At 43.4% G+C, this 22,320-nt stretch overlaps 2 protein-coding genes across 2 annotated transcripts in view; one reads left to right on the forward strand and one right to left on the reverse strand.

The window, feature by feature from the left end:
* The window catches only part of appbp2 (amyloid beta precursor protein (cytoplasmic tail) binding protein 2), a 30,466-nt gene extending 19,051 nt beyond the window's left edge, over positions 1-11,415 (forward strand). The window contains exons 7-13 of the mRNA XM_083637347.1: positions 32-99; positions 195-300; positions 831-955; positions 1,893-1,978; positions 2,699-2,889; positions 3,199-3,364; positions 8,593-11,415. Coding sequence (XP_083493473.1) covers positions 32-99; positions 195-300; positions 831-955; positions 1,893-1,978; positions 2,699-2,889; positions 3,199-3,364; positions 8,593-8,855 — 1,005 coding nt within the window. The 3' untranslated portion in view covers positions 8,856-11,415. The remainder of the gene's footprint in view (positions 1-31; positions 100-194; positions 301-830; positions 956-1,892; positions 1,979-2,698; positions 2,890-3,198; positions 3,365-8,592) is intronic.
* A 7,352-nt stretch (positions 11,416-18,767) lies between these two features.
* LOC310776849 (uncharacterized protein) overlaps positions 18,768-22,320 on the reverse strand; it is an 8,009-nt gene continuing 4,456 nt past the window's right edge. Inside the window, exons 4-6 of the mRNA XM_083637048.1 lie at positions 21,125-21,248; positions 20,461-20,633; positions 18,768-19,598 (exon numbers count right to left, since the gene is read on the reverse strand). Coding sequence (XP_083493174.1) covers positions 19,533-19,598; positions 20,461-20,633; positions 21,125-21,248 — 363 coding nt within the window. The 3' untranslated portion in view covers positions 18,768-19,532. The remainder of the gene's footprint in view (positions 19,599-20,460; positions 20,634-21,124; positions 21,249-22,320) is intronic.

Here is a 22,320-nt window from a genome sequence, read left to right on the forward strand (position 1 = left end):
CGTTTTGACTCGCGCTGTCTGTCCCCTGCAGGCCTGCGTGGTGAAGAGAGAGTTCAGAAAAGCAGAGCAGCTGATCAAACACGCAGTGTTTCTAGCGAGGTAACACGCTACATCTTAGCGGAACTTTCTAACAATCAATGTTAGCGATTGCTTTTGTTGACGTGACTTCTGATTGCACTTCTTCTGTCTTGCAGAGAACATTTTGGACATAAGCATCCCAAGTACTCAGACACGCTGCTAGATTATGGGTTTTACTTACTAAATGTAGACAACATATGCCAATCAGTTGCCATTTACCAGGTAGGTGTGGTCATGAGGAACGCTGACGTGTTTTGGTCCCTCCAGGAAATTGTGATTTTGCGATTGCAACAATTAAAGCAAAAACAAACAATCTCTGCAGTGTGGGTGGTTGGAATTTTTCTAAATGACCATGATTTCTCCATAAAAACGGCAAAACAGCTTCCTCAACTTGCAGTTTTTGCCAGTTCCCACAATTCTACCGCAAAAAGGAAATCACATAAAACTAAGCAAATTGCATTGCAATTTTTTTGAAAAGTTGCCATTAGGTAGTAGTAGTTAGGGGGATTCCCCCTCCCTAAACTTGTAATTCATGCCAGTTCCCGCAGGTTTACAGCAAAAAACATGTAAAACATCACAAATTTCTTGAGATTTTTTAGAAAAGCTGCTGCAAAATCAAGCATTTTTGATTGCAACAATCACACAAAAACTCCTGGAGGGACAGATGAATTCCTTACCATTGAAGAGCAGTGTGGTGGACTGAATGACTAACTGCGTACCTCGTGCGCTCTCATGTTCACGTCACGCCTCAGACGGCCCTGGACATCCGACAGTCTGTGTTTGGGGGGAAGAACATCCACGTTGCCACGGCCCATGAAGACCTGGCCTACTCTTCCTACGTGCACCAGTACAGCTCTGGGAAGTTTGACAACGCTCTGTGAGTACCATAAGGCTATTCCTGCCATGCTAAGTCAGTACATTAGAGACGTGCTTCCTTTGACGGGGCACAAGACTATGACTCTATGAGATGGTCTCTGACTCACACTGTGTGATGGTCTGTGCCCCAGCTTCCTGGACTGACATTCATGTTATGTAGCTGCATGTTGTGTGTGTGTGCCCAAAGAATTGATTTGTTCAGAGTGACTGGCGGACTTTAGGATGTCAAGGGGCCCATGGTTACATAAGTTACATTTTGGCCCATGGAAATGTAAGTTACATTTTGGCCCTTGGCAATGCAAGTTACATTTTGGCCTGTGGAAATATAAGTTACATTTTGGCCCATGGTTACATAAGTTACATTTTGGCCCATTTTGGCCCATTTTGGCCCATGGTTACATAAGTTACATTTTGGCCCATGGCAATGCAAGTTACATTTTGGCCTGTGGAAATATAAGTTACATTTTGGCCCATGGTTACATAAGTTACATTTTGGCCCATGGTTACATAAGTTACATTTTGGCCCATGGTTACATAAGTTACATTTTCGCCCATGGTTACATAAGTTACATTTTGGTTACATAAGTTACATTTTGGCCCATGGTTACATAAGTTACATTTTGGCCCATGGTTACATAAGTTACATTTTGGCCCATGGAAATGTAAGTTACATCTTTGAGTACTACATCTACTAATGCCCATCCCTCTTTGCACAAGCGCCGATTAACAATTGGGAAACGCTCTGACCTCTGTGACCCGGCCCCCGATTTAAGTTTTGCAACATATGAACAGCAAAGCTTAAAAAAAACAAACCTCTTCAAGGGAGAAATGAGCACTTTCTGGGAAGTGTTTATCCTGAATATCATACAGGAATAGCGTTGCCAAGCCGTCTGTGCTCCATGGTCTCGTTAGGGTCAGCTGCTGTGTTTGTCCCACAGGTTCCATGCAGAACGTGCCATAGACATCATCACTCACATTCTCCCTGAGGACCATCTGCTGCTGGCCTCCTCCAAGAGGGTCAAAGGTAAAGCAAGCTGCCTGCCCGAGGTGCTGGGCTTCTGCCCACTGTGTGTAGAGGTCAGAGCCTCTGCTGGAGCTTTACAACGTGATGATGGAATCTCTATTGGGGGTGGGGGGGGCGGATATGTGTGTTATCTGTGTTTGAGTGTGTGTTAGCTTGTCCTGCTAGCTCTGTTACTTTGTACCACAGATACTTGTAACGGCACAAGTTCAGATGTTGTGGTCGACCTTGCGGCTCAGCCAGGGTGCACGAATCACAAAGAAGCAAAGGAAGGAGAAAATCAGCTGCTGTTAGAGAACAGTTGATAATGCTTAAATTAATATTTATAACCAGTGAGTTTCAGCTGTAAAAGCCTTAGTCAGGATCACCAAATGCCATCCATAGTCAACAATAGATGTATTCAGTGTCATAGAGATGGCCACCTCGTCGCGACGGACCAATCACATGACGGGAGCCTTTGAGCAAGGCATCCGTTGCTATTATATGTTGCGTCCTCTCCAGGCTTTAGTGAGAGATCGTGACTTAAAGCTCTAATGTACCCTACATATAAATGATCGTCTGTTACTTTCAAGCCCTTCCCACAATGCTGATCCAGCCTATCAGTGCTAGCTTTCACTCTCTCCTGTTGTCTCCCATCTACATTATAGTATATTTTCGGGGAGCTGCACACCAGCTGCGCTTTTCCAAGCCTCACAAGTGTAAATCCTCCTCTGTTCCCATCAGCCCTGATCCTGGAGGAGATCGCCATAGACTGCCACAACAAGGAGACGGAGGAGCGCCTGCTGCAGGAGGCGCACGACCTGCACCTCTCCTCCCTGCAGCTGGCCAAGAAGGCGTTTGGCGAGTTTAACGTCCAGACAGCGAAGCACTACGGCAACCTGGGACGCCTCTACCAGTCTATGAGGAAGTTCAAGGTTGGTGGAGATGTTGTGTGTTGGAGATGAATCAGCAGCATGATGCGTTACATCCATTTCATCATCATACATTATGGCAAATAAATGTAAGAACATCGTGATCGTATCGAATCAGGAGATAACTGAATCGTCCCAGCCCTATTGCATTGACTTTGGATGTAATCTCGTCGTCCCGGTGTGAACTCACAGTAAGAACTAATGTGGTCACATGCGTACTTCTAATACAAGGGAAAGAAATGATGACCTGTGTGTGTGTGTGTGTGTGTGTGTGTGTGTGTGTGTGTGTGTGCGCGCGCGCACCACATCCAGGAGGCAGAGGAGATGCACATCAAGGCCATCCAGATCAAGGAACAACTTCTGGGGCAGGAGGACTACGAGGTGGCTCTGTCTGTAGGTCACCTGGCCTCCCTCTACAACTACGACATGAACCAGTACGATGACGCAGAGAGGCTCTACCTGCGCTCCATCGCTATAGGTCAGACAAAGGAATGTTTATTTATTTGATGCAGAGAGGCTCTACCTGTGCTCCATCGCTATAGGTCAGACAAAGGAATGTGTTTATTTCTTTGATGCAGAGAGGCTCTACCTGCGCTCCATCGCTATAGGTCAAAGGAATGGGTTTATTTATTTGATGCAGAGAGGCTCTACCTGCGCTCCATCGCTATAGGTCAGACAAAGGAATGGGTTTATTTCTTTGATGCAGAGAGGCTCTACCTGCGCTCCATCGCTATAGGTCAGACAAAGGAAGGGGTCTATTTATTTGACGCAGAGAGGCTCTACCTGCGCTCCATCGCTATAGGTCAGACAAAGGAATGGGTTTATTTATTTGATGCAGAGAGGCTCTACCTGCGCTCCATCGCTATAGGTCAAAGGAATGGGTTTATTTATTTGATGCAGAGAGGCTCTACCTGCGCTCCATCGCTATAGGTCAAAGGAATGGGTTTATTTGTTTGATGCAGAGAGGCTCTACCTGCGCTCCATCGCTATAGGTCAGACAAAGGAAGGGGTTTATTTCTTTGATGCAGAGAGGCTCTACCTGCGCTCCATCGCTATAGGTCAGACAAAGGAATGTGTTTATTTATTTGATACAGAGAGGCTCTACCTGCGCTCCATTGCTATAGGTCAGACAAAGGAATGTGTTTATTTATTTGATACAGAGAGGCTCTACCTGCGCTCCATCGCTATAGGTCAGACAAAGGAATGTGTTTACTTATTTGATACAGAGAGGCTCTACCTGCGCTCCATCGCTATAGGTCAGACAAAGGAATGTGTTTATTTATTTGATACAGAGAGGCTCTACCTGTGCTCCATCGCTATAGGTCAGACAAAGGAATGTGTTTATTTATTTGATACAGAGAGGCTCTACCTGTGCTCCATCGCTATAGGTCAGACAAAGGAATGTGTTTATTTATTTGATACAGAGAGGCTCTACCTGCGCTCCATCGCTATAGGTCAGACAAAGGAATGTGTTTATTTATTTGATACAGAGAGGCTCTACCTGCGCTCCATCGCTATAGGTCAGACAAAGGAATGTGTTTATTTATTTGATACAGAGAGGCTCTACCTGTGCTCCATCGCTATAGGTCAGACAAAGGAATGTGTTTATTTATTTGATACAGAGAGGCTCTACCTGTGCTCCATCGCTATAGGTCAGACAAAGGAATGGGTTTATTTATTTGATACAGAGAGGCTCTACCTGTGCTCCATCGCTATAGGTCAGACAAAGGAATGTGTTTATTTATTTGATACAGAGAGGCTTTACCTGTGCTCCATCGCTATAGGTCAGACAAAGGAATGTGTTTATTTATTTGATACAGAGAGGCTCTACCTGTGCTCCATCGCTATAGGTCAGACAAAGGAATGTGTTTATTTATTTGATACAGAGAGGCTCTACCTGTGCTCCATCGCTATAGGTCAGACAAAGGAATGGGTTTATTTATTTGATACAGAGAGGCTCTACCTGTGCTCCATCGCTATAGGTCAGACAAAGGAATGTGTTTATTTATTTGATACAGAGAGGCTCTACCTGCGCTCCATCGCTATAGGTCAGACAAAGGAATGTGTTTATTTGACGCAGAGAGGCTTTACCTGTGCTCCATCGCTATAGGTCAGACAAAGGAATGTGTTTATTTATTTGATGCAGAGAGGCTCTACCTGCGCTCCATCGCTATAGGTCAGACAAAGGAATGGGTTTATTTATTTGATACAGAGAGGCTCTACCTGCTAGGGCTGTGAATCTTCACTGGCCTCCCGATTCGATTCGATTACGATTCATCTGTCAACGATTCGATTCGATTCGATTAAACGATGCATCGCGATGCATCTTAAATCGATGCATCACTTTTTCCGCAATACATGATTTATTTTTTCTCACTTTCTTTTTTCTCACTGTGTGGCTACTTTTAAAATAAAAGTGCATTTGGAATTGCATTGTATTATGATCCATAATTAAAATAAACAACTGCATGTACTTACATTCTATTTTATTTGATTATAAAAAAAAAAAAAAAATTTTTTTTTTTTTAATAATCGATTTTTGATATTTGTTAATCGATGCAGAATCGTGCACGTCCGCATCGCGATGCATCGTATAATCGATTATTTTTGACACCCCTACTACCTGCGCTCCATCGCTATAGGTCAGACAAAGGAATGGGTTTATTTATTTGATACAGAGAGGCTTTACCTGTGCTCCATCGCTATAGGTCAGACAAAGGAATGGGTTTATTTATTTGATACAGAGAGGCTCTACCTGCGCTCCATCGCTATAGGTCAGACAAAGGAATGGGTTTATTTATTTGATACAGAGAGGCTCTACCTGTGCTCCATCGCTATAGGTCAGACAAAGGAATGTGTTTATTTATTTGATACAGAGAGGCTCTACCTGTGCTCCATCGCTATAGGTCAGACAAAGGAATGTGTTTATTTATTTGATACAGAGAGGCTTTACCTGTGCTCCATCGCTATAGGTCAGACAAAGGAATGTGTTTATTTATTTGATACAGAGAGGCTTTACCTGTGCTCCATCGCTATAGGTCAGACAAAGGAATGGGTTTATTTATTTGATACAGAGAGGCTCTACCTGTGCTCCATCGCTATAGGTCAGACAAAGGAATGGGTTTATTTGTTTGATACAGAGAGGCTCTACCTGTGCTCCATCGCTATAGGTCAGACAAAGGAATGGGTTTATTTATTTGATACAGAGAGGCTCTACCTGCGCTCCATCGCTATAGGTCAGACAAAGGAATGGGTTTATTTATTTGATACAGAGAGGCTCTACCTGTGCTCCATCGCTATAGGTCAGACAAAGGAATGGGTTTATTTATTTGATACAGAGAGGCTCTACCTGCGCTCCATCGCTATAGGTCAGACAAAGGAATGGGTTTATTTATTTGATACAGAGAGGCTCTACCTGCGCTCCATCGCTATAGGTCAGACAAAGGAATGGGTTTATTTATTTGATACAGAGAGGCTCTACCTGTGCTCCATCGCTATAGGTCAGACAAAGGAATGGGTTTATTTATTTGATACAGAGAGGCTCTACCTGCGCTCCATCGCTATAGGTCAGACAAAGGAATGTGTTTATTTATTTGATACAGAGAGGCTCTACCTGTGCTCCATCGCTATAGGTCAGACAAAGGAATGTGTTTATTTATTTGATACAGAGAGGCTCTACCTGCGCTCCATCGCTATAGGTCAGACAAAGGAATGGGTTTATTTATTTGATACAGAGAGGCTCTACCTGCGCTCCATCGCTATAGGTCAGACAAAGGAATGGGTTTATTTATTTGATACAGAGAGGCTCTACCTGTGCTCCATCGCTATAGGTCAGACAAAGGAATGGGTTTATTTATTTGATACAGAGAGGCTCTACCTGTGCTCCATCGCTATAGGTCAGACAAAGGAATGGGTTTATTTATTTGATACAGAGAGGCTCTACCTGCGCTCCATCGCTATAGGTCAGACAAAGGAATGGGTTTATTTATTTGATACAGAGAGGCTCTACCTGCGCTCCATCGCTATAGGTCAGACAAAGGAATGGGTTTATTTATTTGATACAGAGAGGCTCTACCTGTGCTCCATCGCTATAGGTCAGACAAAGGAATGGGTTTATTTATTTGATACAGAGAGGCTCTACCTGCGCTCCATCGCTATAGGTCAGACAAAGGAATGTGTTTATTTATTTGATACAGAGAGGCTCTACCTGTGCTCCATCGCTATAGGTGAGACAAAGGAATGTGTTTATTTATTTGATACAGAGAGGCTCTACCTGTGCTCCATCGCTATAGGTCAGACAAAGGAATGTGTTTATTTATTTGATACAGAGAGGCTCTACCTGCGCTCCATCGCTATAGGTCAGACAAAGGAATGTGTTTATTTATTTGATACAGAGAGGCTCTACCTGCGCTCCATCGCTATAGGTCAGACAAAGGAATGGGTTTATTTATTTGATACAGAGAGGCTCTACCTGCGCTCCATCGCTATAGGTCAGACAAAGGAATGGGTTTATTTATTTGATACAGAGAGGCTCTACCTGCGCTCCATCGCTATAGGTCAGACAAAGGAATGGGTTTATTTATTTGATACAGAGAGGCTTTACCTGTGCTCCATCGCTATAGGTCAGACAAAGGAATGGGTTTATTTATTTGATACAGAGAGGCTCTACCTGTGCTCCATCGCTATAGGTCAGACAAAGGAATGGGTTTATTTATTTGATACAGAGAGGCTTTACCTGTGCTCCATCGCTATAGGTCAGACAAAGGAATGGGTTTATTTGTTTGTTTATTTGATAGGTACAATGCACATTAATGAACATCAAACAAGATGCGCCGGATTTAGCAAGGATGTTAATTTCCATCTGTTTTATTTATACATTTAGAGGAGGTGGAGCAAGGATGGTGAGTGTGTGTGTGTGTGTGTGTGTGTGTGTGTGTGTGTGTGTGTGTGTGTGTGTGTGTTGGGGGTGGGTGTGGGTGTGGGTGGGTGGGTGGTTGAGGGCGTATTGTATTTGATAGAGCAGCGCAGGAATGTGTCCGGAAGTAGCATGTTGGATCTTACGGGGGAAAGTCAAAGGGGTTTTAGAATGTGGCTTTCACTTAAATGCATAATCTAAGGTCTGTGGTGAACAAAAGTTTATGGGAGCGTTTCAGCAGGATAATCTTCACAAACATGAATCACTTTTATGACTTAAAAAAACGTGATTTTTACAAAGTGCTTCAAAAGGCATGAAAGTGATTAGTGGCTTAGTCCTAGTTACAATCAGATGGCAGTGAAAGTAACTAGGGATGCACGATCTATCGGCAATCATATCGGTATCGGCCGATGTTAGTCATTTTTTAATATATCGGCATCGGTCCGATGTTGCAATGGTGATATCGGTTATCGGTATTGGCTAAAATTTACACATTGAGAGGAAACAATGTAGTAGATCTATGATTTATGGGCTTTTCCACATGTTTTAGAAATAAAGAAATGCATTACTTTTTCAAATTCAGTCTTTACGTGTTTTTCACTATGTGCAGATTTTTTATTATCATAGAAATGTGTTTTTATACAGATCATATCGACATCGGTAAATATCGGAGCAATGTTAATATCGGGTTATCGGTATCGGCCCAAATGTTCATATCGGTGCACCCCTAAAATGAACTCACGTTAGAGTAAGTAAGTGAGCCATCAACACGTCTCCCCATGTCCTCACAGGGAAGAAGCTGTTTGGAGAGGGCTACAGCGGCCTGGAGTACGACTACCGAGGCCTGATCAAACTCTACAACTCGGTGGGCAACTACGAGAAGGTGTTTGAGTTCCACAACGTGCTGTCCAACTGGAACCGGCTGAGGGACCGGCAGTTCGCCGTGGCCGACGCCCTGGAGGACGTCAACACAACGCCGCAGCAGACCCAGGAGGTGGTGCAGGCCTTCCTCTTGGCCCACAGCCTGGGCCCGAGCCGCCCCTGCCCGGTCTGAGCGATGAGAGGGAGGAGGGACGAGACGTGGGCTTGTAGTTACACTGCATACACACCAGAGCGGCGCTACGCGCTTGTATTCGCGTCGCTGGTCGCGGTGGTGCCGCAGCTTGATTGGCTGTCTTGCTGTCTTTGCGTTTTTGAATTGGTCGATTTTAAATTGACCCCTCCTCTCGCCGCTGTTGTCCGCCTTCCAAAGCATGCTGGGATACCCGGCGGTGGACGGCGGCGACAAGAGAAGGGGCCAAATTCAACTCGGGAACAATTTGAAACAGAAACGCCGGGGACACACCAGAAACGTCTCCGAAGCAGCGCGTCATGAAAGCATAGAGTAGGAGGAGCCTGGCCATTCACACCAGAAGCACTCTGTTTTGCTCCGCCCCCCGGTCACAACTTGTATAGACTTCATGCCCAGCTGCTCGCAGCTCGCGCCAAAAATAGACCCCGACGCCAACGCTCTCGCTGCAGGACGCGAGGTGCGGCGCGTGTGATCGGTCTCCCCTGTTAATCAGGACGCCGAAATGAAACTGCCTCCACCGCGCAACGCTTCCGCGTCGGAAACGCTTCTGGTGTCTCCTCGCCGAAAGAGAGCAAGACAGCCAATCAACATGCAGCACCAAGCTACATGCGATAGCGCCACCGTTAGGCAGGTGAGGGAGAGAACATGACACAGTCTCCATACATCATGCTTAACAAGTCACACACAGTCAATGAGAGAGGCACTGGCAAATCATTTGGCTGCATATATCCTATAGTGACCACAGCCGCCAGCGCACACACACACACACACACACGCACATACACCCCAACACGTTGTCATTCCCATCGCGTCCTACGTTTACTATTTGTCAAGTCGTTTGGCGTGACTATACTGACGTGAAAGGTGCCCTTTCTATTTGTCTAGTTTCAAAAATGGTCAAGGCCTTCCTCCCCCTCATATTCACAAACGTTCAAGATTTCAAGGACCCGTGGGAAAATTCCCACACCAGCGAGCAGGTGCAGGCCGGTGAGCAGGCCACCTTACTTGAATGTTGCACTGTCCCGGTGGCGTCACTTTAAGCCACGATGGGAGTTCTGCTGGACGACCCGCCCATCCAAAAACAAGGAGAAAGGGACCTTTAGCCATAGGACTCGTATAGGCACTGAGAGCGGGCTGGTCACCCTTAGCAACGTCATGAGGAATTAGAGAAGACACACACAAACCACCATGATCAGCCTCCGCCCTGCCCCCCACACCACACACACACACACACACACACACACACACACACACACACACACACACACACACACACACACAACACGCACACACACACACACACACACAACACACACACACACACACACACAGAAAAGACTAACAGACTATTTCATTTGTCAAATGGAAAGGAGACAGAAGGACAGAGGGAAAGACAAAACGTCAAACGGTCCTGTAAGGATGATGATGCCCTCTCCTCTCCTCTCGTCTCGCTCGTTCTTTGCGTTTGGATTTGGATGCATTTTTTCTTTTTTGTATTTGAACCAGCGTAGCTCGGAATGCCATCAGACTCCATATGCGGATCGAACCATGTTTTTGTGTGTGTGTGTGTTTTTGCCACGGCCCACGTTTATTGACCGGACAGTATCTGGACCGCACAAGACTTATATGCACACACACATCCATCGACATGGACTCGGATCGAAGATGGAAAAATTTTCACTTGTACAGTTCAACAATACGAGTTAAATGCAGGTTGTTCATCGCATAGAAAACATCACTTAAGTTTCATTTGTTTGGCTCACTTTTTTTTTCGAGCAACGCAAGTGGGTCCGCCGAGCTGAAGCCCGAGCTCGAGTCCTCTTCTGAAGCGTTGTGGATGGAAAGTTGATGAGCAGTGGAATGTGTTGAACCAGTGGTTATATTGTTACACACATACAGGCTTCGGATATCTTGTTTTGAATTGATTTTATTTGACCTTTTCCCCCCCAGGTTAGTACTGACATAGCTTCATTAAAATGCCAATAATTTATATGCAAAACTCTGTTATGTAGCCCATTTTGTTTATGCTTTCATATTGAGTGAGCCACAATGGTTTCTGAGTATCAGCTGAACACACTATATTAAAACAAGGGACAGGTTATTGGAGTGAATGGAGGAAGAAGCTTGTGTGTACAGGCCAGGGGTCTGGAGAAGCTTCAAGGATCTGCCAATATTTTACGATTTCCTTCAAATAATTGTGAAATGGCAACGTTGGTCCACAGCGCAGAATGTTCTAGTTTCACAATGGCTTTTTTTTCTCTCTCCCCAATTGTACTTGGCCAGTTCCCCCTGCTGTCGCTGCTCCAATATTACATTGTCTTTATAGTGGCCAAACGTTAACCTTTTAACCATTTTAAAGACGCTTGTGTCAGAGTAGTAAGTACGTCTTTGCGCTGGGACCTACGTTAACTCTGTCACAATTGTTTGTGAGCCCGGGTTGATTTAATCACAATGTGTGGGCGTGTCGCCAGCCTATGTCCCCGTGCATTTGGCCTTTCCCCATTACCCCGTTTTCTAGGGATGCACCGATTGTAAAGTTCTAGTCAGATACCGATGTTTAAAAGAATGAGGCCGATACATGTTTGTTAGGCCTTTTTTTGACGGGGAAACAAAGAAATCTTCATGATAAACAAATAACTGACATGTTTTCAAGTCTTTTGAGCCCTTCATCACACTGAGCCCTTCATCACACTGAGCCCTTCATCACACTATCTTTGAATGAGCACTAATTCAATCTTGATGACCCAACTGAGAGCCTAAATATTGGCGACTGCAATCGGTGAATGGCATCTTTTTTCTTCATCTTTTTGCCAATGGCCGATTCAGTATGGAGCAGCTTCACTATTCACCTTATTCACCACGCCCACTTTTTCTCTCTTCCGCATTCGACGCAAAGTATTTGTTCTTCCGGTTCAGCGCTAGTTGGCGGCCATTTTCAAAATAAAACGTCAGTATGAATGAAGTTTGGCAACATTCAGAATTAAGCTACACTGCGGCCAACTTCAGTTAGATGTTCATAACGTTACTGCTGCGAGGAGCCGATGGCTGTACCCGGTCGGCATTTAACGTTAGTTACAAAAGCATGTCGACAGTGTTTTCTCACTGCCAGTAGCCTACAGTGGGGTTTGACAGATAGCTAGTCTGACCGGTGTCAGCACAGCCAGCGCTCCAGCTGCTCGTTAAAGATTTCCAATAGGCATTATTCTGATAAACTGGTCACATGTTACGTTCTCACCCGACAAATATTAAAACTTTAAAACATTTTTTTTTTTTTTTTTAGCTTAAACAGCTATTTGGCAAGTCTAAATGATTGCGGTAGGCGTACTCTACTTCCGTGTTTAAAACCGGAAAGACGATTACGAAATTACGTCATGCAGAAGCGTCCTTGTATGGCGCTCTGTTTGTTTTGGCCCGCCACGGATTTGGGAAAAAAAAGTTTTTTCCCCCCCCTGATTTTTTATCCCATTTTTATCCCCCATTAGTGCTAATTTACTTTTATTTATCCTGGTTATTGGTCCATGTTTAAGCTCACCACAAATGCAGATGTTTTTTTAAATATTTATTTTTATTTTTATTTAGCCTTTATTTAACCAGGTTTGTCCCATTGAGATCAAAGATCTCTTTTACAAGAGAGACCTGGCCAAGAAACAGCAGCAACACAAAGTTACAACAAACAAACAAACACATAAACACATACAATTGAAAAACATTAAAATGATCAAATAAAACATTTGCATACAGACAGCCTGTTCTCAAGAGATTTGACCATAGCCTTAAAACCATTTAAGGTTACTAAGCTATTAAGTTTCAGATCAGACTGCAGACTGTTCCATGCGGTGGGTGCAGAGAACCTAAAAGCTTTCTTCCCCAATTCAGTTCGGACTTTGGGAACAGAAAATTGTAGAGTGTCCTGAGAACGAAGATTGTAATTCCCACATTTGAAGCTTAAAAGTGACGACAGGTAGGTAGGAACTTTGCCAATAATGGCTTTGTAAATTAAGACATACCAATGACTGAGGCGGCGTGTACATAAAGCAGGCCAATTCACTTTTGAATACAATGCACAATGATGAGTAAGAGATCCACAGTTTGTAATGAACCTCAAAGCCCCATGATACACACTGTCCAGCATGTGGAGACACTGAGCAGTGGCATTCATATACAGCACATCGCCATAGTCAAGAACAGGTAGAAAGGTAGACTCCACCAGTTTTTTCTTCACAAAAAAAGAAAAGCAAGACTTGTTTCTAAAGTAAAATCCTAATAAAACTTTCAGCTTCTTTGAAGCATACTGAATATGCTCCTTAAAAGACAAGCGGTCATCAATTAAAAACCCAAGGTATTTGAAAGTAGATACCAACTCAATTTCTTTACCATTTCTGGTGACAATTTTATCACTCAATGCTGATCTTACTGTATTTGAAGTAGTAAAGAACATAAGTTTGGTTTTGTCAGCATTTAGAACCAGCTGCAGATTACAAAGCTGTTCTTGTACTCTGTCAAATGCAAGCTGAAGATAGGCAAACGCCCTGGCAGGAGTAGGTGCAAGGCAGTAGATGACAGTGTCATCAGCATAGAAATGAAAGGATGCATTTGGAATATTTTGTCCAATACAATTTATGTACATAGTAAATAATAATGGACCCAAAACCGAACCTTGTGGCAATAACCAATTGCAAATTATTACAATTACCAAACAGATAAAAAGTAGATTATTATATTGAAATGTTATTTTAGATTTAGAATGTTAATTGTCTATAAAACACAATACATTTTAATGTAATTCCACAACGTTTATTTTTGGCCCTCGGCCCTCCACCCAGATTGAGTTTTGGCCCTTCATGGGAAACAATTTGGGCACCCCTGACATTGACGATAGTGTAAGTTGTCGGGTGATGGATGAATTGAAAATGAAATCTAAGAGGCCTACATGTCATATCATGTTATTACAGAGAGGGCATCATTTTAGGAGTGGGACTGGATTAGAGAGACATTCACAATTGATGGGATTCTGATGGAGAACGAGTGGGGAAATGGAGCCCAGAGTTCAGTTTGGAATATCTGTGAGATTGTTGAAGATGCGACGCCTTTCACAAATGTCTTGACTTTGTGTTCCCGTTTTAAAATGAATGAGGTAAACAAGCGTCTTTGTTGTTTTGCCTTTGTGCCGTCAGACGCATCTCTCTAGCGAGGCTTCGTCCGATTGGCTCTCTCGCTGAGAGGTCCCGCCTTTAGCCCTTAAAAGGACACTCGGCTACACTCTGGTGCTTTGGCTTGGAATGTTACTACCCACAACACAAGCCAGTGCTTGCCAAGGTCCCCAGACTGTGCTCACCCTGTTGTGCTTTGCCTAGATTGCGGCTCATATGACGCTTTGTAGAGTTAGCAGAAAAGACACACTATTTCAATGCATTCTATCCTTGTCCTGAAAGACACACGGTCTCAATGCATTCTCTCCTTGTCCTGAAAGACACACGGTCTCAATGCATTCTCTCCTTGTCCTGAAAGACACACGGTCTCAATGCATTCTCTCCTTGTCCTGAAAGACACACTGTCTCAATGCATTCTCTCCTTGTCCTGAGTAAACGATTACAACATTTCGAGGAAAAAATCCACCCTCGGACCAGTTTATATATGTTCACCATAAGCCAGAATCCAGTCACGCGCTCGAGTTTGACCGCACAAATGATTTGCCAAAGTTGAAAAATGTCAACTTCAGCGAACAAGGAGAATTCTGCGTCATTCACACAGTGAAATGTCACTTCATCAGCACTTCCCAGGGCGAAACGGCGTCTGCTCATGTTTGCATTGACTTTGTCTGTCATCTCGCTGCATGAATTTGCGTTGGTATGAAGGCACAGTTACACTGTTACATAATCAATCTGTGATGTTCAATACATTCCAGGAGTTATTTTGTGATGAAATGTGCTAATTTTCTTTTCTGGTGTTGCCTATCCCCCCCCCCCCCCTCCTCTATTTCTGGGAACAACCCCCAGAAAAGGGGCGTGAACTTGTCGCCACATTGCATTCTGGTCTACTGAAGCTCCTTTTGGTGGAGCCATTGGTCTCTGCCAGTGGTGGGCTACAAGTAGCTCCTAGCTCTGTTTGTGAAGCCAATCCAGAAGTAACTTGAACCTGTATTCTTTTGAATGGCCTGTAGGGGGCAACTCCACTGGCTGCAAAAAAAAGTCATTAGATGGAAGTGAATGATAAAATGACCCTACTTCTCAGATTTATGACCTCAGTAAACACTTTCCTAATGGGTTTATCGTCTCAATCGGTAGTTTCAAGTCATCTTCAATACAATATGATCATTTTGTAAATTATGCTCCCGTCACAGGCTGTGTAAACAGTGTAAAGTGGGCTCTAAGCGTCAGGGGCAGTTGCCCCCTCAGATTTGGGGAAAAAATTTTTTTTAGGGGGACCAAATTTTAAGGGCGACAAAATGTCCCCATGTCCCCCTGCTTCCGGCGTCCTTGTACCAAGCCACAATATGCGCCCAGAAATACATGGTAGCTGTTTTTAACAGTGTTGAATTGTTTTAGGGTGGAGTCTTCCTTTAATACCACTTTGGAGACTTCTTAAGTCCAAAACACATTGGTTCCGTGGTGCGACGCCCCTAGCACCCAGGAAGCAGCGCGTCCGACCACACAGCGGGACGACGAGACGAGACCATTTGACACTCCCATGGACCCTGCACCCTGTTGTGGGTACGACTGACATGGAATGTAAGAAGGGGGAGTCTCCTGAATGTCTGACTTGCATTTGACAATGAGTGCTGCCTGTGGTCCGTGTGATCTGCTGTCTACAGGGAATGGATTCATTGGCTGCTGGAGGGAGGAGGACAGACTAAAGATGATGGGCTAAATAAAAAATTGAGGTGCTCAATAAAGCTGTGATCTCTCAAAAGCTCCTAGTTCTCTTTCATTAGGAGTAGGGGAGTAGTCCAGTAAAAATGTCACTTGACCTCACACTAATTGCAACAAAACCAAACTCAACTGATTTTGTATCCTCAATATGTCCTCAATGAAGGAAAAAAAGTGTTAAGGAAATGTATGAAGGGAAATTTTTGAAAATGACCTATATGATGCTACCAAAAACTTTTTTTTTCCTCCTTGAAGCAAAAAACACATACAGGATATAAGTGATGAGATTTATGGCACATTAAAAAAAAAAAAAAAAAGGCTTCCATAGGCTACCATCATATTTAGGTCATTTTCAAAACTTTCCCTTCATACATTTCAGTTTCCTTAACACTTTTTTTCCTTCATTGAGGACATATTGAGGATACAAAATCAGTTGAGTTTGGTTTTGTTGCAATTAGTGTGAGGTTGACCCACATATTTGCGTAAAATGCCTGGACTAGAGACCGGGGTTGGTTTTCACACTTTTTGTCCAATACATTTGACAATAGTCATTTTAAAATTTAGAGGGAAGCGTAAGGTCTTGGGTTGAATCCCTTTCATTCCAAAAATAAAAATTCCGTCATCTACTCGCCCCCATGCTGATGGAAGGCCGCTGAAGTTTCTTCATCAAACATCAGTGGAGTTTCACAATAAAAACACTCTTGCAGAATTCTCCTGAACCATTGAAGTGGATGGGGACCAACTTTGAAACATGTTGAAATGGGTAGATGGTTCCGTCTACTCTGTATAGAAGATGTAGGCTACATGATGTTTTACCATGCCCATACGAAGAACATGCTTTCTGGGTTCACCTGTGCATAGCTGCCATCAACCCACTACCAATTGGGTTTTGAGTTTTGTTTCTTTGTCAAAAATAAATAAAAATAAAATAACTTGTTCGTTCACTCGTCACCTACTTGGTATAAATTAAATGTGCTCAAAGCTGTTTTGCTGGCGTGTGTTTTTCATCAGTTTGGCCCCATGTGCAGAATTGGATGGCTGCCTCCTTTTCCTTGTTGAATTCTGCAAAACATTTTGGGGTAAATGTTTCTGTTAACGCCTCAAATATTCTACATGTTAAGTACAGAGTGAAAACTTTATCTAACGTTCATTTGTGGGGGATATCTAGATCAATCGCACTATTCATCAAAACACAAACATCAAGATGATGAAATCATGTAGAATGCAAACTATTAACCCAAAGGCATGTTTGGCCTTTTTACTCCATGCCAGCTTTGTAAAAAAAATACGGTCATTAAGAGTTTTCACATCAGAGACTTCAATGTTGCAGTTTGAAATTTCTCAAAAATGTAGCCATGTTTTATCACGATTGTATCAAGTCAAGTTTATTTCAAGAGCGTTTCAACATACAAGGCAACTATGTGCTTTTCCATTTGAAAATAAAATGAATTCATACATATTTACAAAATCTTGCAATCTTCACACGATGCTGATTGGTCAAAACAATCTACTGTACAACAGTCCTTTTTGCATTCATCATATATATGTGTATATATATATATGTGTGTGTGTATATATATATATATATATATATATACATATATATGTATATATTTGTTCTTAAAATGAACAAACATCTGTTTGATACTCCCTGGAGTGCACATAGAAAACAATATTGATGTGATTTATGTGAAAATTATCAGATGAATATGTTTTAGTTATGATTGATAATACAAATTTCCCAAAAATAAATAAATTACAGTATAAATACATCAATATATAAAATAAAATTATAAAAAATCTAAACGGAGATACCTGTTTTTGCAAATGAACTCTTCATATATGTATATATATATAATGAATGCAAAAAGGACTTGTACAGTGTACACACACACACACATATATATACCGTAATTTCCGCACTATAAGCCGCACCGGAGTATAAGCCGCAGCAGCAAAATTGCCTGTTTGTTACATATATAAGCCGCACCGGACTATAAGCCGCAGGTGTTTTAATGTTTTTTTTTTTTTTAATTGTGTTTTAATGTTTAATTACCATAAGGGTTCATGCACAGAGGGGATTGTCGGGAAAGAGATGGCTGTTTGAGGAAGCTCCCATTTATTAACATTTCAACAAAACAACATAACACAACACCACCTTTGTTTTTTTTTACAGTGCACACAGTGTCCGCGGTGTGGTGAAAAGAGGGCAAGAGAGGAAATTAAAACAGAAGTGGATTTATAGTCAGAAAGAGTGCTAAAGAAGAGAGATTTTTTTTTTTTTTTTTTTGAAAAAATCCATAGATAAGCCGCAGGGCCAAAAAACGGGGAAAAAGCCGCGGCTTATAGTCCGAAATTTACGGTACATACACATATATATATACACACATATATATATGTGTGTGTGTGTGTGTGTGTGTGTGTGTTACAACATAAAACCTTTTGCCAATAGACACAAATATAGCTTCTATTTTTGGAGTTCAGTGGAAGCATCTAATGCGTCTTCACTGACATTCTGAAAATAGTCCCTAAATGTTTAAAATAATAATAACTTGACCCTGCCACAGTGTACCCAAGAAAGAACAAAATATAAACAGATAAAGAATGTGTTTATCCCTTCTTACACCAACTGTTCCTCACACCAAAGACTAATGCCTATGGACCTATCCTATCTTACAGTAGTAGGAGAGACGAGAAAGAAATGACAGACGAACAAACGGCTCTGCATCGGCTCTGCATGTGACTTGGGGACAAACATATCTACTGTATCTACAGTCATGGTGCTGTTTGTCCCAGTAGGAGTAGGATATCCACACCATCGGACCTGACATCAGGCCCCGCCCATATCAGACCCCGCCCCATTCCGCCGGCCACAGCCAGGGGTACTAGGAGGAGACGGGCAAGTTGAGCTGTGTGATACAATATATGCAGCCTGACCTCCAACTGGATACGACCCAACACGTGGTTTGTACAAGCAGCTGAATACAACCTGAAAACCTCAAGTCGTGCGGGATTTGAACCTGGGGCCACTGGCTTGACAGCCGCCTGTCGTAACCACTTGGCTGCCAGCTACCAGTTTGTTGCTGTCCGTACCCCTAACCCACACTCTAATCCTAACCCACACCCGGAAGTCGCGTAGTACTTTTTCTCTGCCTCTGGGGGGGCGCTAGTCTAGCAGACGTGGTATAGGGTTGTATTGCAGTGATACGTCGTCATTGGTTGTATGAGTTGGAGGATATGTTGCAGTACTTCTTCTCTGCCACTCAGGGGCGCTAGTCTAGCAGACGTGGTGTCGTATTGCAGTGTTTTCTAGTGATACGTCGTCATTGTTCGTATGAGTTGGAGAATATGTTGAATGTAATAAATAACTGTGGGCCTGAGCTGCTGCTGGAAGTGGCTGTGGGGTAAATGTGCCTCTAGCCCTGCCGCAAGTTGAACCAAAAGACACACTTTTTTATTTATTCGTCATACGTCTAAAACGCTATTAGCCACAGAAAATGTTTTGCCTAACGTCAAGTATACATAGCAAGAGTTTGAAATGAACGCACATTCATTTTGTCTTAGTAGCACAAAATGACCAAAAGCGGCTCATTTGTCAGCATTTGAAGGAAAATAAATATAACTGGACCCTACTTCATATAGATAGGATCATGACTGGACCCTACTTCATATAGATAGGATCATGACTGGACCCTACTTCATATAGATAGGATCAAGCCAGAGTGGGCAGACAGATAGGATCACGCCAGAGTGGGCAGACATGGCAGCATAAGCCAACTGTGTTCAGTGGTGTTCAGCCCTTCTTCTTTTCCTGCTCTTCCTTGGTGAGATATTCAATGTGTGCCCATATACACCATATCTGAGAGAGAGAGAGACATCACAGGTGTGGTCTTGACTATATTTCAAGCACAACTTCTACAGCACCATTCAGTCCGACCCCATGCTGTACACGCCCCTTGTCATTCAGAGTGTGTAACTCCCTAGTGACATCACTGGTGACATCGCAATTTCTCAAGTGGCATCACTGGAGACATCACAATTGCTTGAGTGATATCACTAGTGACATCACAACTGCCCCTTTCTCCATTTCCCAATACCCAATCAGTTAAGGACATCTGTCTCTCCTGATCTGCTGAGCCAATCACCTAAGTGGTGGCGGTGGTATATAGAGAGCCCTTGCTACTACGTACATTTGTGCCGTCATCCTCAGCTGCTGTTCATCATCACTGGAGCAGTTGTCTCGCCCCACCCCCTCCCCTGATCACCACCAACGTAATGGCTCCTTTAGAAATCCCTATGGGGGGGATTATCTATCCTATACATCACGAACGCCCTCCTCTCTCATCTCAAGAGGAGCGTCATCATATCATGGAGGCATACGCCACACTTATACTGTCTATTTGTTCAATACAGTTTATGAATCCTTCCTACGAGTCTCTCATGATTGAAGTGTCACACAACCATATGTATAGAGTGGAGAGAGATTGGAGTACACGATATTGCAATAAAATCTCTTTAAAATCTATTTATTAAAATTGCTTGAAGGGTTATCATAGCACACACACGTTTCTACCACACAAGCGCACGCTCGCTCTCACACACACACGCACACACACACACACACACACACACACACACACACACACGTCTGTTAAGGTGTTTATTATTATCACCCTTATGTATTTGTATACAGTCTATGGTGTTTATTAGCAATCTCCTACCTCCACCGAGAGGCCCAGCAGCCGGCCAGCAGCCAGCAGCAGAGTCCCCACAGCCTGGATCCAGGGAGGCAGACCCAGGCTGTGGGACAGCAGACCCCTCTGGTGCCCATACAGCCAGAGGGGCAGACAGTGCAGGCCGCTGATCACCCACGTGCCCAGAGGAGTGTGAAAGCCTAACAGTAACACATACACACATTCCAGTTAGAGAACGGCAGCCATCTTCAGCTCTATAGAGAGGCAAAGTGGAACGTCACTTCCTGCTTCAGCACTGTACCAGAGATTTTCATCCGCCATTTATTTTCCCATACACATTTCGTAAAATGCTTATAAAAATAGTTTTACTTCGTCGAACCAAACGGTTCAGCTAACGCTATAATCGGGAGAGACCATAGAACATTAAAAAAACGGAAAAATATTTTCTTTAAACCCGCATTTTTTCAACGTTTTGGTCCCAGTGAAATGTTATGCGATCTCTCCTGTTTCTAAATATATCTGTACCGTTTGGTTTGAACCAGTAAAACTATTTTTATAAGCATTTTACGAAATGTGTATGGGAAAATAAATGGCGGATGAAAATCTCTGGTAGAGTGCTGAAGCAGGAAGTAGGCGGTCACTTTGCCTCTCTATACTGGCTTCATGTACCAACAGTGGGCCGACTTCTTACCGTTTGCCATGATGGCTTGTACAAATGGTGGGCTGGCGGTGAAGCTGTCCTTCCATTGGGAACCTCTGGCACTGTGGTTACACACAAACACACACCACTCCACTGCAGACACCAACCACCCCCACTGTCACAGCACACAGGCCCGTTAAGGGATCATAATGGATGTAGATAGAACACTTCACCATGAGCAACTGTTAATAATGCTGTTAATAACTGTTAATAATGCTGTTAATAACTGTTAATAATGCTGACTTTTTAATTCTTCTGGTTATTGCGCACTTATATGCGCAATAACTGATCTCATCTCTCTTATTTGAACAGTTGTCCATTGAATAAGAAAGTTGCCTCTCCTCAGTGATGTAATAAATAGGTAAGCTATGCAGTAGCCAGGTAAATTAGCAGGAACTTTTTAAAGGTTACTTTGGTTCTCGGGGGTGATGCAGGCTTATCAAGTAAGTGTACAGGTATACACACCGTCACAGGTGATACAGGTATACATACCGTCACAGGTGATACAGGTATACACACCGTCACAGGTGATACAGGTATACACACCGTCACAGTGTACAGGTATACACACCGTCACAGGTGATACAGGTATACACACCGTCACAGTGTACAGGTATACACACCGTCACAGGTGATACAGGTATACACACCGTCACAGGTGATACAGGTATACACACCGTCACAGGTGATACAGGTATACACACCGTCACAGGTGATACAGGTATACACACCGTCACAGGTGATACAGGTATACACACCGTCACAGGTGATACAGGTATACACACCGTCACAGGTGATACAGGTATACACACCGTCACAGGTGATACAGGTATACACACCGTCACAGGTGATACAGGTATACACACCGTCACAGGTGATACAGGTATACACACCGTCACAGGTGATACAGGTATACACACCGTCACAGTGTACAGGTATACACACCGTCACAGGTGATACAGGTATACACACCGTCACAGTGTACAGGTATACATACCGTCACAGGTGATACAGGTATACACACCGTCACAGGTGATACAGGTATACACACCGTCACAGGTGATACAGGTATACATACCGTCACAGGTGATACAGGTATACATACCGTCACAGTGTACAGGTATACACACCGTCACAGGTGATACAGGTATACACACCGTCACAGTGTACAGGTATACACACCGTCA

Source organism: Poromitra crassiceps, assembly GCF_964638095.1.
Source record: "Poromitra crassiceps genome assembly, chromosome: 5".
Taxonomy (NCBI): domain Eukaryota; kingdom Metazoa; phylum Chordata; class Actinopteri; order Beryciformes; family Melamphaidae; genus Poromitra; species Poromitra crassiceps.